The sequence below is a fragment of the Sander vitreus genome, chromosome 20 (genome assembly GCF_031162955.1).
Source record: "Sander vitreus isolate 19-12246 chromosome 20, sanVit1, whole genome shotgun sequence".
Taxonomy (NCBI): domain Eukaryota; kingdom Metazoa; phylum Chordata; class Actinopteri; order Perciformes; family Percidae; genus Sander; species Sander vitreus.
The window spans coordinates 6,858,316-6,872,535 of NC_135874.1; the positions used below are offsets into that span (position 1 = coordinate 6,858,316).

The following is a 14,220-nucleotide window of genomic DNA, read 5'->3' on the forward strand; positions in this document are numbered from 1 at the left end:
TGACAGATACAAGCCAATATCCATGCTAAACATAAGCTGCTTGTATTTCAAGAAGGATTAGTTACTGAGCTCATTATTTACAGTATTCAACATTTTGCTTAATGGAACGTAACACTTACAAACTGCCTAGTTTTATTAACACGTTTACAGACAGTAAATTATACAAACCTAGTAAAAGTGTTTACTGTGTAACCTTTGTGAGAGGTGCTGCAGATGTCCATAAGAAAAAAATATTAACAGAGTACAGTATTTATCTATGTATGGGGGTTTATTGTGGGGTTAGTAGAAAAACTGGGATTGGGCATTTAAGAGGTGCAACCTCACCTGTTTGATTCACAATTTGCCATTAGCTATCTGCACCATTCTACATTTTTGTAGCGTTTCTCATAGAAAGACCTTTCTATCCAAATAGATGTTAGATGTAGGGGGAAAAAAACTGTGTGCTGGCAAATGCCATTGAAAAGTCTGCTGGAATGATGCAATCAAATGCAATCATGCAGATGGGAAATGTTACTTTCCAAGCCATCACAAATAAAACCTCAACCCGTGGAAACCAAGCGCCTGTGTAATTGTTTACATTCATGTCAACATTTCTTGGCCCTATTACTACTAGAACAAATTTCCGTGCATTTTATACACTTGGCAATTCATATTGGGATTAAACTATTTAACGACTTGAACTATTGTGTTTTTAGGTTTTCGGGTCAGAAAAGCTTCATACCTCTGCTAGATCTTCAAAGCAGCTGCCCACCAGCGGATGAGGGCTGCCATCCGCTGTCATCTCCACGGCATCCTCGATCAGTCCGAGCAGCTTCACCGTCAGCTCGTGGATGTCTAGGATGTTACTGAAGATCACCTCAACATCCTGCACAACAAGACAACAAGAGGCGTGTTGACTAAAAGGTTAGCGCGTTAGGACAGAATCCTTCAACCAGCTAGGAAGGTCTGCCATAGAGAGAGGGGCCAATTACCCTACTTACCTCCTACTTTTACAAGGGGAACTCCAGACATCAAAGTCTATTTACAGGACTCGATTTGAGTTGCATTGTGGGTAATGTAGGTGCCAGGTTTTGACAAGGAAGAGTAATGCAGGGAATAAAACTGGTTCTGCTGCATCAATTTTGATCCTTTTTAGAGATTGGAGTCTTGTTGTCTTTAGGATGTAAAAACTACGTTCACATGCACACAAGAAACTGGGTATGACACAAAATGGGAGATAGCATTAACATTACTTTAAAACGTGTCTACATACAGCTGGTCAGTGATTAAAGTTTTTTTTCTCTCTTGGTTGGCGCATTTAGACAGACAGTATAGTGAAAACCGACTTATTTACACTTTGATTATTTTTTGTTTCAGTCAAACTTAGGAAACAATTATTTTGTATGCATGGATGCTCCTTTCATCCCACCACATTCTAGGCACAGAAATAATCTTCTGTCTTAAGTCTTATCCGAGTACATACAATCCTGTCAAAAACCTTCATCGTCTACATGATCAAGAGGTTTTTCCTGCAAATATCTGTCAACCATGTTTTTCTCAACCCCTTATATTAAAGCCGATTTGGCCCGCTAATCAACATGGCCAGCAGCTAGAGCTGCAGCAGTGACACAGCTCATGGAGGCAGTTAAGGTACTTTAAAACCGTAAGTGGCCTATTTCAACAATTTGTGTCAAAATTCGTACTTCTCAGAGTCATAACTCAGTCAGATCTGAAAACACAAATACGATACACATATTTTTAGATTCAGTGTGACGTTCACTTCCTGGGGATATCAGGAAAGTCAATAAATCCGCTTAGAAATCATAGAAACCCCCCCCGCTATTTCCAACTCCGAAACGTCTGAGAATGATAACTTTTTAAGGTTTCTTTTGTATAAAAGTAATCTAGCGATAGCTCTCTGTACGTCCATGGGTACACTGCAAACGGGAGCTGCTAATAGAAAATTCGGCATACTTTTAATGGTACCAATTTTCCCAAATGTAAGCAAAGTAAATATAATCGCTGCTGTCTCTTCATCTGCACTGTATCAAACCAAGGTTAAAGCAATCCTTTTACCACGGGAAACCAACAATGACCTGGTTACTTAAGTGCATGTAAACACACTAACGGAGTTTAACCATAGGAGTATGCAGCAGGGTGTTGCTGAAAGAGCTCCCATCCTTGGCCTCTCTGCCTTAGATAAACAAACACTAACAGAAAATAGTGGCGAGAATGAGCTTTAAACAACAACAGGCTCAATTTGCCTGAGGAAATCATTATTCAAGCAGACAAGATCACTAAAATAGCCCAGAGTGATCATTGGCTGCTAAAGTCTGAATAGAAGTTCAGTCCTGTCATTATTTGACCGTAACACTTTCCTGACATCTCCCAAGTAATTTCAGATTATGCTGCGTTTCAACAGACATAATTGAGGTTATTTTGGCGAGGGCTGCAGATGTTGTTCCTGTCTCAACATAATTACATGTTCTGCATTCCACTGGGCCTCACAAAAGGTTTATCCTCCTCACCCAAATGATACCACAAATTACCCAACCCAAAATATACAAAGCCACAGCGACCCATTAAACTCAACTTTCCATTCACGTCTTTTTCAACCCATAGGCCCACTGTTCAACTCCTTACCCATAGATTTGTTCTCTGTTTTTCAGGGAATTCATAGCACTTAATTGCCATTATTAGACAATGTAATTAGCAATTTGTTTCTTTGGTTATCCCTCTGAGACAGATATGAGTGTCTATTTACTGGATGGTTCAGAGAGCATGGGTGGTGCCACAGGAGACGGTACAAAATAGTTGGGAGCCTTTTTTTTTCCCGGCATGGGCATATTGGCAGTTTAGAGACCAGAGCATGTGACCTTCTGCATACAGGATAATCGCTCCGACTGTCTTGTCATCCATCAGAAAAAACAAATGTCTTTAATCTCAGATAACATGAGAATAATTTCGCATTTGTTCTGTCTGAAGGTTGGAAGAGCCCACGACTGAGAAGTTTCAGTAATGTCCAAGCAATATTCAGACTTGAAGGGGAAGAGGAAAAAATACAACTGTCAGGCTGTCTCTACTTCAGGTTTAATGACATCAATCAACAAACACTAACATATTGTTTGGGTATTTCAAAGTGCTTCCTGATGCTGATTACCAGTTAGCCGATTACAGAGTTTCAGCTGAAATCTGTAAATGTTCTTACGCTGGATTTGGCTGAAATTGCTTTGTAATTAGGTTAACAGTTAGTTGGAAACTTGACATGTTGTTTATAAGCTGGCTTTTGAGTGAGCTGGCAACAGTTATGGTATTCAGCACAGGAGTTGGAGCATGGCTTTTTACCTTTCATTAGTATCCAAACCTTTAGGTGAATAAATCCATTAGGGAATGACGGTGGGTCGTCTTACAAGGGGTTATTGATTTTCGTGTTTATCCATTTTTAATCTAATACTTGCATCGTGGAACCGCCATTATTTTACACTCGTTTAATACGCAACATCCAGAGTTTCTAATGTAGTTTATTACCAGTCTTGTGATACACTTATCTTATACACAGCGATGAGCAGCTGTAAAAAGTTCATTGTTGATGATTTTTTTTTACTTCACAGAGTGACAAGTGAAGCTTTTGTTAGCTAATGTTGCTACCATTGTCACCATTTCTTGTGGTTGTTTCACAGTAAAGGCCTACCTCTGCCTTCACATAAAAACACATTTAAAGTGCCCATATTATGAAAAAAAAAACACTTTTTCTGGGATTTGGGGTGTTCTTTTGTGTCCTTGGTGCTTCCACACGCATACAAACTTTGAAAAAAATCCACCCATGCTGTTTTGAGTAAGATACGGTTTCTGAATGTGTCCTGCCTTCAGTCTCTGGGTGAGCTGTTCAAAATCAGCACGGCTTGTGACGTCACAAGCCGAAACGAGCTGGCTAACCGCAACCGTTAGCTCGTAGCGTTCGCATGCGTTAGCATGCTAACGCTAGCATGCTACCACGTTCTCAATAGCAAAGCACTGCTACAACACACACAAGTTCACCATAATCTACAAAAGAACTACTTCCATGTCTGCCCTCATTTAGAAGTCTCTCAGCTAATCCTAATAAAGTTGTAGAAACAGCCTTTCTTTTACTGTCTATGGAGCTAGCTAGCTGACATGATCTACATCTGAGCTACTGCGCATGTATGCGAGTGCAATCAAAGATAGTACAGAAGAAGAAGAAGAAAAGAGGTCTCACTCTGTAGCTAAAACAGAGACCAGGTGAAAAGAGGATCTGCAGCAGTGAGAGAGAGCTGTGCAGTACAACAAACATACGGTGATTTTTGAAAATTAAACCATGTAAACCTATTCTGGTACAACCTTAAAATACAATTATGAACCTGAAAATGAGCATAATATGGGCGCTTTAATATTAAATATATTCAGGAAACGCACAGTAGCTTCACAAGTTATCTTTACTAAATAAATGAATTGTGAAAATGTGCTTTTAAATTACTAAGTAAATACTTATATACATTACATTTTCAAATGAAAAAATCTAAACTTTATTCTTAATTCGTCACATACACACAGTACAATGTAGTGAAATTTAATTATGCTTAAATTATTATTATGATGCATTTAACCCATCCTAAGTATTAGCAACAGTGGACAGCTGACATACATACAGTATCTGGGGAGCTACTTGGGGTAAAAATAAGGCAAAATGATAAAGAAAGAACCCATGTAAATGTACTCTGGCATTTGTTTTACAAAATAACTTCTGTGCCAACTAGTTGATGTAACCTCTTTTCAGCACAAGGAAAACAAATATGTGAAAATAAGATGATAATGCTTAGAGGTTACTCTATTCCAAGTATTTTGATCAGTGATTCTGCACACCAGCATCACTACACGAGTGACAGACGTGAAACAATTCAACCTTTGATCAAACTCCAAATCGAGAAATAAACAACATTGCAAATTTGACAGTTAATTAACTGTGCAAATCTTCCTCACCTGAGGCGTGAAGATTTTGGGGTTGGACAGGAAGTGCTGGCGGAACACTTTAATGATGAGGTCGAGTTCTCGTAGGTACTGCCGCTCCTCTGCAATTTCAAGCCTCACCAGGTCGTCGTACGTGAGCTCCCCAGAGGACGACGGCTCCTCTGTGCACTGAGACATCAAGCCGATGTCCTCCTCCTGGTCAAACATGTCCATCAACACCTGGAAACAGCAGAAACCATCAACTAATCAGAGTCAACGCAATTGTCTTCTATGATGATTTAAAAATGCCCAGAACCTGCATCCATTAAACAGGGTGCTGTACACAGGTGTCAGCTTTTTTTATTTTTTTCCCTTTCTCAAATTCTCACCTTGTCTGCGCACATAGACACCTTTATGTCCTGTTGGCTGATTTCATAGTGCCGAATGTTGCCGACATAGTTGCCCGCCAGTTTCAGTATGTCTGCTGATATGTATTCAAGCACAGCCACGATGTACAGGGAAACATGGTAGTCCACTTTATAGCCCAAAACCTCCTGTTGAAAAAAAAATAAAAAATAACCGAAGCAGAATAAAAACATGTTTAGTATTACAAATGGGTTAAACAGCAGTTCAAACATGATTCTTAATGTTTGTCTGAACCTGCATGAAGGACCAGATCAGTTCAGGGCAACTCAATTAGTTTGAACCAAGCTGTCAAAACAGTAAGCTAAATTGAATTACAAATATTTCCCAGCAACTGCCGTAACTTTCTGGCACCTGCGTCAGAGTTGACTACATCTTATAGGAACACTGCTACAGTCCAGAATATGTGAATTGAAGCATGCCTTTCAATCAAAATACTTTCATACTTTATTTTCCCCAAATTTTTTTTTTTTTTTTTTTTTTTAAAACATCATTTTGGCAGTATAAAGCTTTGTTGGGGTCTTCAGGAGTCTTTACCTTAAGCAGTGGGTGTATCTTGTCCACGGGGAGAAGTAAGGGGTTTCTCCTCTTGCGTTTCTCAATAGCTGACTGGGCGTCAGCAATCGCCCACTTATCTATCGGGTGGGGAAAGGTTTTCTGGACGCGTTCCTGGAATATGGGGAAATTTCTCATTTAACACTTGAATTTGGAAGCATTAAGATGATTGAAAGCTGCAAGTAATCAGTTTGTTAAGTGGAATGCTGCTGTGGTATCACATGTTTACTAACGGCATTTTGTCAATTTAAAACATTGTGAATTCATATTTAGATGCTCCACAGAGTGCCCTACCTCCACGTCCTGCACGGAGCGAGGTTGGGCCACACACAGCATGTTGAGCAGCTGTAGGATCAGCTCCTCGATGTGCTGCAGGGCATCCTCCTTCGCCAAGAGGTTTGGGTGGACCTGCTTCTGTACCTGAATGTAAGAGACAACGTATACAAAGAGACATGAGTGACAGATACAGCAAGATGGTTGAAAGAGCATCCTGTAACTTAAAAACCAGTAAAGGTTTGCGGGGGTTTGATTTTCATTAGCTACTCTAAGTGAAGGACCAAACACTTTCTTCTGCACCGTCCACATGATGTTACCTGAAACCGTAATATGTGAAACTGATAGTAACACCTGGTATGATGCACCTCATTGAGGCTCAGGTCACATTTTATGACATCAAGACAGCAAGTACAGACAATGACTGATTGAAGACAAACACCTTCTTTTGAAGTTTTAAAAAGGGTCATATTGGTGGTTTCTGCATTGGTTATTACTTGGAAATACACTTACTGTAGCAGGGGGCATTTAAACAACACACCCTTGTTGTTGCTTTTAAGAAAGCTCAGACATCTAATTCTGTGTGTCTGTGTTAATTGATCTGTGGTTATATACATTTTAGGGTGTTTTTTTTATATCAAAATACCCCTCTTTAATTTAAAAAAACTTAAAATTCGGGGGATATACATATATTAATCAAATTACATGATTTAGCTAACTAACTTAGTTAACCCCTTCAATCATATAAAACTGCTCTTCACTATTAGCTTGTATGTTGCTGTAGGTAGCAGAGAGATATAGTAGGAGCGGTGCGTTTGATGTCGGCTGGCAAAAAACTGGTTTACATTTCCAAAGAATGTGGTTTAAATTGATTTGATTGATTTCTTCCCCTTACTGCAACTCCTGATCAAACATCACGGGTAACGAAAGTGTGGTGGGGGCCTCTACAGCACCATATTGCACTGTATTTAATACATTCTACCTGCTTTTGAGCAATCTCATCGAATCTGGATCCCTCTTGTAACTAAATTCTGCCCACATATCACCTTTCACTGGGAAATACGTCAGCTCACGGAACTCAACGGTGTTTCACTGCGACTTTAAAAGACAGAAAACAACCAAATTCACACTTTGACATTGTAATGTTTAACCCAACAACACATTTTGTGAATGCAAAGCTCTTTAGCAGCTGATTGTGGAGATTTTTGGATATTAGTGTGTCCTTGAATGCACCACCAAGGCAGATTTTTCAAAACTGTCCTTAGTAACATAAAATAAAATAAATAATTTAAAGCCAACTAAATGTTCACTGTGAAGAATTACGTCTCTCAAGCAAGTATCAGGTATGGATGTTAATTATTTTTACTGCACTGATAAGAATGAGTAAAAATGGCTGCCTGGAATGTAGGAAACCAATCGAAAACATATGAAACATATGAAATGCTTGTTCTGCAGTAACATGAAGCATACAAGATGTGTCACTTTGGGCCAAAGCACACCAATCCATCAGCATCTTTGTGTAAGATCTAGCAGCTAAAAAAACAGATAAACCCACTCTCCATCAAGGCAATTATTCAGCCTCAAATTGCTGCTAAACAATAAATCTAAAACAAATCTCTATAAAAAAGGAAAAAGTCATCCAAGCTTTCTCACGAGTGGGAGTCCTGAGGGTGGAACCAGCCAGACAGAAGGTGTGGTTTTAGGTGCAGACAGCCAAGAAGGTGTGGCTTCATCAGGTCTACAAGTGGAAGGAGAAGAACACCCCCCCCCCAACCTCCCAAAAGTTGTCGTCATTTGGGCCGTGCCCTGTTGCAGGAATGCTGTCAGTTGAGATACTATTATAGCACCCAAAGCAGACTCAGAGGGGGAGAAAAAGAAGAAGAAAAAAAAAGAAAAAGAGAGAGGTGGATAGAAAGACAGCCCAACATTTACTCTCGGCTCACAAAAGCCATGCCTCTTCATATGCTAGTGATGGAATTACCCTGGCATATAGTAAAGTGGGGCATTATGATGACAAAACATTGTCCCCGGATTAAGGAATGTGAGAAGAGAGTTAAAAGGTCAACGCAGATCAAGCTTCATGCATTCTTGTGCTCTGACTTAACAGAGATGCAGCGACAGGCAGGATGTCCCCTCGGTCTCAAGTTTAAGTTCATTTGTTGAATTTGAAGGTGAAATTCTCACTTAGGAGATTATATAAAAGACCCCCTGCTCTCTTAGATCTGGTTTGGATTCAAATTCTGATTCAATAATTACATTCAGATGCTTCTTAAAAATATGAAGAGGAGCTGGAAAATCTGAAGCCCCAGCTCTGGCCTCGTTTACGTTTCTGTACGTCATTTCTGTTTTGATGCACACTCACAAGACCTAGCAGTTATAAATAAACCACAAGTATCAACTCTACTTGGGAAAAAAATGATATATCAAAGCAGAAGTAAGCTATGAGATATATCCTCTCGACCACAAATAGGCACTTGACCAAATTCCACAGGACACCAGGAGCTGCGAGTCACCACACTGAAACTACGGGGGTTTCCCCTGACTCCATTCACAGAATAGTTGGCCCTATTCGGAGAGGCCCACATCCAACAAGTCTCGTCTATCTCCAAGAATGTCACGATGGGACACGGAGCAACAAAAATACACAAATCTGAATGTCATTTGAATAAAAAAAAACATAACAGAAAGTGAATTTAAAACACTGTTATACGGGTACCAAAATGAGCTGCTGGATCGTATTGTTGTACTACAATACAGGATAGTCTGCACTTTAAAACAATTTGTTAATTAATATAAAATGTATCTGCTACAATTTTGACAATCAAGTAATTAAGTCAAATTTTCAAGCAAAAACGCCCAGAATACACTGGCCACAAGCTTCTCAAAATGTCTATATTTTCCAGATTTCTTAGTTTTCCATGCTAATAAACAGAATAGCTTTGATTTATATTATCCTGCAACAATTTTGACACACAATCATGTAAATATTTTTTTGTAAAAGTGACAAACATGTAGTAGTTTCAGCTTCTCACATGTAAATATTTTTCGAGACCAAACGATTAATTGAGAAAATAATCGGCAGACTTAACAATAATGACATACCTGCTTGGATGGTAAATGAGTTGGTGAAAATACACCTTTATAGAAAGCATTTAATAATGCATTTCATTGACTGAATCTCTGGGTTCTCTGGTATGAGCGAGCTGCTCCCAGTGAAACTGTCAGTTCTGCTTGATGACGACGTCTAAGTTGAGGACTGAAAGCAGAGTGGGGCCATGAGCAGGTATGACTGCTGCTCAGAGTATTTACAGTACCACCGAAACTTGATCCTAATGGGCGATGGATGCAACATGGTCTAATATAGTTGGCGGCGGAACCTGAAGTAAGTGAAAGCAATTGAGTGGAAAAATAGCAGGGGAACTCCTGAATTTGAAAAGCACCCAAAAACATCAAGAGACACAGTTTTTCTCATGGTAGGAAAAAGAACTTTTCTCTTGCAGAAGCACTATGGTAGGTACATTCAAAACATCCTCCCTCTTTACTTAAAATGTGCACCAACTAAAATATGCTCAAGACAACAGATTCACTAAGTAATTTGGCGTAAATGATCACCCATTATGCATGGCAAAATGAGCTTTCATTCTGGTGGAAAGTAGCAAAGGCTAGTGCTAAAATGATGAACCAATCAACAGAAAATAAACTTTGATAATCCATTAATTGTTTGCCTCATTTCTCAAGCAAAACACCAAATGTTCACTCAAATGTAGGGTGTTGCTACTATTCTGTTCTATACCATTGTAAATATGGTGGGTAATATGGATTAAGTCTTCTGTGACAATTAGAGCTGCAATTGATTCTTTTCAGTAATCTGTCAATCATTTCCTCAATTAGTGTATAAAATGTCAAACTGTGAAAGATGGCCCTCATTTATTAAGTTTCCTATCACTGAAGACTAAGAACACCAGCAAATATTGACAATTGAGAAGCTGAAACCTGTAACTTATTAATCCATAATCAAAATTCAATATTCAACTATTTGAATAATTAACCAATTGTTTCAGCTCTGACTACAATATAAGTATAAATATCACAATATCAATATATATCTTTACGTAGTACAAGTTCTTGGAAAGTCAATTGAGAAGTTGTTATAAAAATGTAGGTTTTCGGCAAATTTGATACCCAACACATACAGAGAACACCTCATCACATTGATGCAAAAATCATATAATGGCAATATAACTTAATGGCAATAAACAATATTGCCATGAAGTAGTCTTGATCATTGATTTGACACACTATCCACAATGGTCGAATACTCCCAGATATATTAAAGGGATAGTTACCTGAAAGCATAGGTCCATCAATTGATTTGTTGATAAATAATTATTTTGATCAATGAATAACTGTTATGGTCATTTTTCAAGCAAGAATGCCAAATATTTGCCGGTTCTAGCTTCTCAAATATGAAGATTTTGTATATATTGTCACTGCCCCATAATTGTGAATTTAGTATCTTTAGGTTTATCAATACTGAATGGAATACTTAGTTACAGGCTTAGTTATTTCCCACTCTACCACTGCATGGCCAAGACATTAGGGCTGCACAATATATCGTTTTTTTTTGTCATTGCAATATCAAGTGGCGCAATATACACACCGCGAAAGGCTGCAACATATCGCGAAATCATCATTGTGTTAGTTGAAAGAAAATATCAGGTCATTCTTTTTTAGGGGTGCCTTTTACATTCAATTAAATGTTCAATTTGTTAAATAAAAGAATGTTAGAAATGATTTCCTTTTATTAGTGTTAAAGTCAACAAGCAATTGGTTGTATTTTAGCAGAATACTGAAAGCATCAGAAATGCAGAACTGAGTACAATTTAATATGTCTATTTATAGCAAGTAATATCATTATTGCAGTATTCAACAACGTTAGCGCATATTGGATTTTTTTCCTCATATCGTGCAGCCCTACAAGACAATACAATGTATCTCGATCATATGTAAAGCCTTCATGCACATCCTCCTGTGCCATGTTAAGGTGTTCAGTTTCACAGGTCAGCTCCATTAAGAAGGGAAAGGCTAGCGTACAGGAAGTCCCAGCGCTTGCTAACTCTCTCTTCCCCCCCCTCCATCCATCCATCCATCCAGCCTCCCCTCCCCTTCTGCCTTGTTCTCTACCCACACAGAGCGAAGCCCCCCGGGGGAGAGCAGATCATAGCGGCAGACAGAGGTATTGATGTGCGTGTACGAGGAGGCAGCAGTAGCAGCAGCAGGCTCACACTGCACACAGACTGGAGCAGAGCCAAAGCCAGGAAAGGGGAAACCAGGATTCACATGCAGACAAAGAACTACCAGGGGACAAAAAATCCAATTGGTTAATGTTTTATCATCAGGGGAAAAAAATCCAACTGGTTAATGTTTTATCATCAGCATCTTACAGTAACATACCTATATCCATTTCTAGCTAAAATGAAAGTAGCTCACACACTGAGCAGAAACCACACAGGGTTTTCCTTTAAAAAAAATGGACCAACAGCTCTGCACCATCACTGCAGCATCATAAAACTAGTGCTCAGCTGATAACCATCAAAATTGATTTTAGTTTATTTATATATATATATATATATATATATATATATATATATATATATATATATATATATATATATATATATATATATATATATATATATCTCTGACATTTTATAGACCAAACAGAATAACTGAAAAGAAAACAGATTCATTTGATAATACAAATGTAATTGTAGCCCTGTATAGGTGTGCAGAACACACACAGAGCAGAAGTGGTCCAATATTATTTTCTAAAACCAATCCAAGGACCTCTCAGAAAGGATAATACAGAGGACATTGCTGAAAAACACCAGACAGACAATCCGCAAAAAATAGGGTATTCAGTGGCCGGGTTGGGTCAGTGGGTAGAGCAGGCGCACATATATTTAGAGGTTTATGCCTCAACGCAGAGGTCCAGGGTTCGACTCCGACCTGTGATGATTTCCTGCATTCTGTCTTTCCAGGCGGAAAAGCCCCAAAAAAATAATCTTTAAAAAATATATATATATATATATATATAAAAATGCACCTTAAAAAAAAATAGGGTATTCATGCAATTTTTAAGCGTGTTTATAAAACCCTTTTTTGAAACTGGTGGCACCATCACATTACAGCGTCTGTACAGACCCGGATTATGAAATAACTAATATTACATGAATATAACTGCATTAGTTACATACTGTATATTCACACAGTATCTTGAACATAACATTGTGAACATGCTCTGCCACAACATGCTGAAGTAATGAGATCTGACAGAAAACAATGGAGCACACTGTGTAGCACTGTAGCACACAAGTGAAAGTTAAGGGGAAATACTCTGAAAGTGGAAAAAGTACACGCAGCATTTCTCCAAATCTCCAAACCACTGACATTTAACCTCAAAAGAAGACTGTATTACCCCGAAAGTGCGACATCATCAAAAGTATTAGTCGTGAAATGTAGCAAGGAGCTGATACATGCACATAAAATATGACAAAGTAGTTTGAATGATCTGAATGTATAATTGCCATGAAGAGATGCAGGTCACCTTTTTATTCAGCTTGCACTATAGTAAAAAAGAAAAATCATGCACATCTCAACTGGGGCACACACACACACACACACACACACACACACACACACACACACACACACACACACACACACACACACACACACACACACACACACACACACACACACACACACAGATCAGGTGTTGTTGTGGGTGCTGGTGGCAAAAGAAAAGTTGGAGGTAATAATAGAGGCCGGACGGTGTTAATACAGGGTTAACATTTCTAATTCAATTGATTATTCTCCTGGCTGTGTATATGGGGCTGCATCAGGCTCAGGTTGCAGGTAATGTGACGCATGTGCGTGTACGTGTGTGTGTGTTGTAGAGGTGGGGGTAGGGCTTGTTATTATACCCGAGCATGTGTCACTGTTTGTGATTCATGCCATGACATCATCTGCCATTACAACCAGACTGTCTGGGGAACCACAGGCCAGAGATCAACTCTGAGACAACAGGCGCACACACACACACACACACACACACACACACACACACACACACACAAAAGATGCATGGTTTCAGACATAAACGACACACACACAAAAGACACATAAACAGAGGTAATCCTTTTGACCAACACAAACAGAAACACAAGGCAAATGTGTCAAGACATACTGTAGATGACAAACACACATGCACACAAGGAAATACAAATTCTCACACACTCACACACGACATTTAGCTAGCCCTCCTTACAATCACGTCATCAGGACAATGGCTAGTGGACGTGCCGTCGACAGCACGTGGCCTCGCCGTGACCCTAGTCTGACCCGACCCAGTGACCCTTGCCTGCCTGCATCCACCCATCCTCCGCCTGAACCCTGTCCGAGGACAAACTGGTGTTCACAGACTTGATTCATGTTCTGGGAAGGGTGGAGAACGTGTGTATTAATCAGCCCGACTCTGTGGACGGCTTGGGGCTGGTGCACAGGAAGTGCAACCTGTTACCAGTGACATCCTGTCCCATCAACACACAAAGCTCATCTGAAAGACCTGACAACGTGCTGCATGAGGCCAATGGGGAGCAGATTATGTCACTTGCTCTGTAATATGTTTATTCAACTTGAATTAAAAAGGTGATAACTGTAAAAGGGTGGAGCTCTAATGGTCTATTTCTTGTCCCGTGTGCATTTATTCCTTGCGTTTTTGCAGCGAAGCCAGAAAAACACATCCACATACCCAGAGTTCATAGGGCAGAAATTAACGCCCGCCGAGTACCAAATACCAAATATTAAAATGATAAAATGTGAAGATCACTCGTCAAACTGGCCATTAACTTTCTGAGGCGAGTACTGCATATACAGGATTTGATCCTTGTTAATGCACAACTTTTGTCCTTGCAGATCACTGTACATGCATACATACCTCTGACCATGACAAAAATAAAAAAA

The 14,220-nt window shown here is 39.3% G+C and overlaps 1 protein-coding gene across 3 annotated transcripts in view; it reads right to left on the reverse strand.

Annotated features, from left to right (window-relative positions):
- sos2 (son of sevenless homolog 2 (Drosophila)) overlaps positions 1-14,220 on the reverse strand; it is a 42,413-nt gene that overhangs the window by 20,333 nt on the left and 7,860 nt on the right. For all 3 annotated transcript variants that reach the window (XM_078278272.1, XM_078278273.1, XM_078278271.1), the window contains exons 2-6: positions 6,217-6,342; positions 5,905-6,036; positions 5,334-5,498; positions 4,978-5,184; positions 722-865 (exon numbers count right to left, since the gene is read on the reverse strand). In XM_078278272.1, coding sequence (XP_078134398.1) covers positions 722-865; positions 4,978-5,184; positions 5,334-5,498; positions 5,905-6,036; positions 6,217-6,342 — 774 coding nt within the window. The remainder of the gene's footprint in view (positions 1-721; positions 866-4,977; positions 5,185-5,333; positions 5,499-5,904; positions 6,037-6,216; positions 6,343-14,220) is intronic.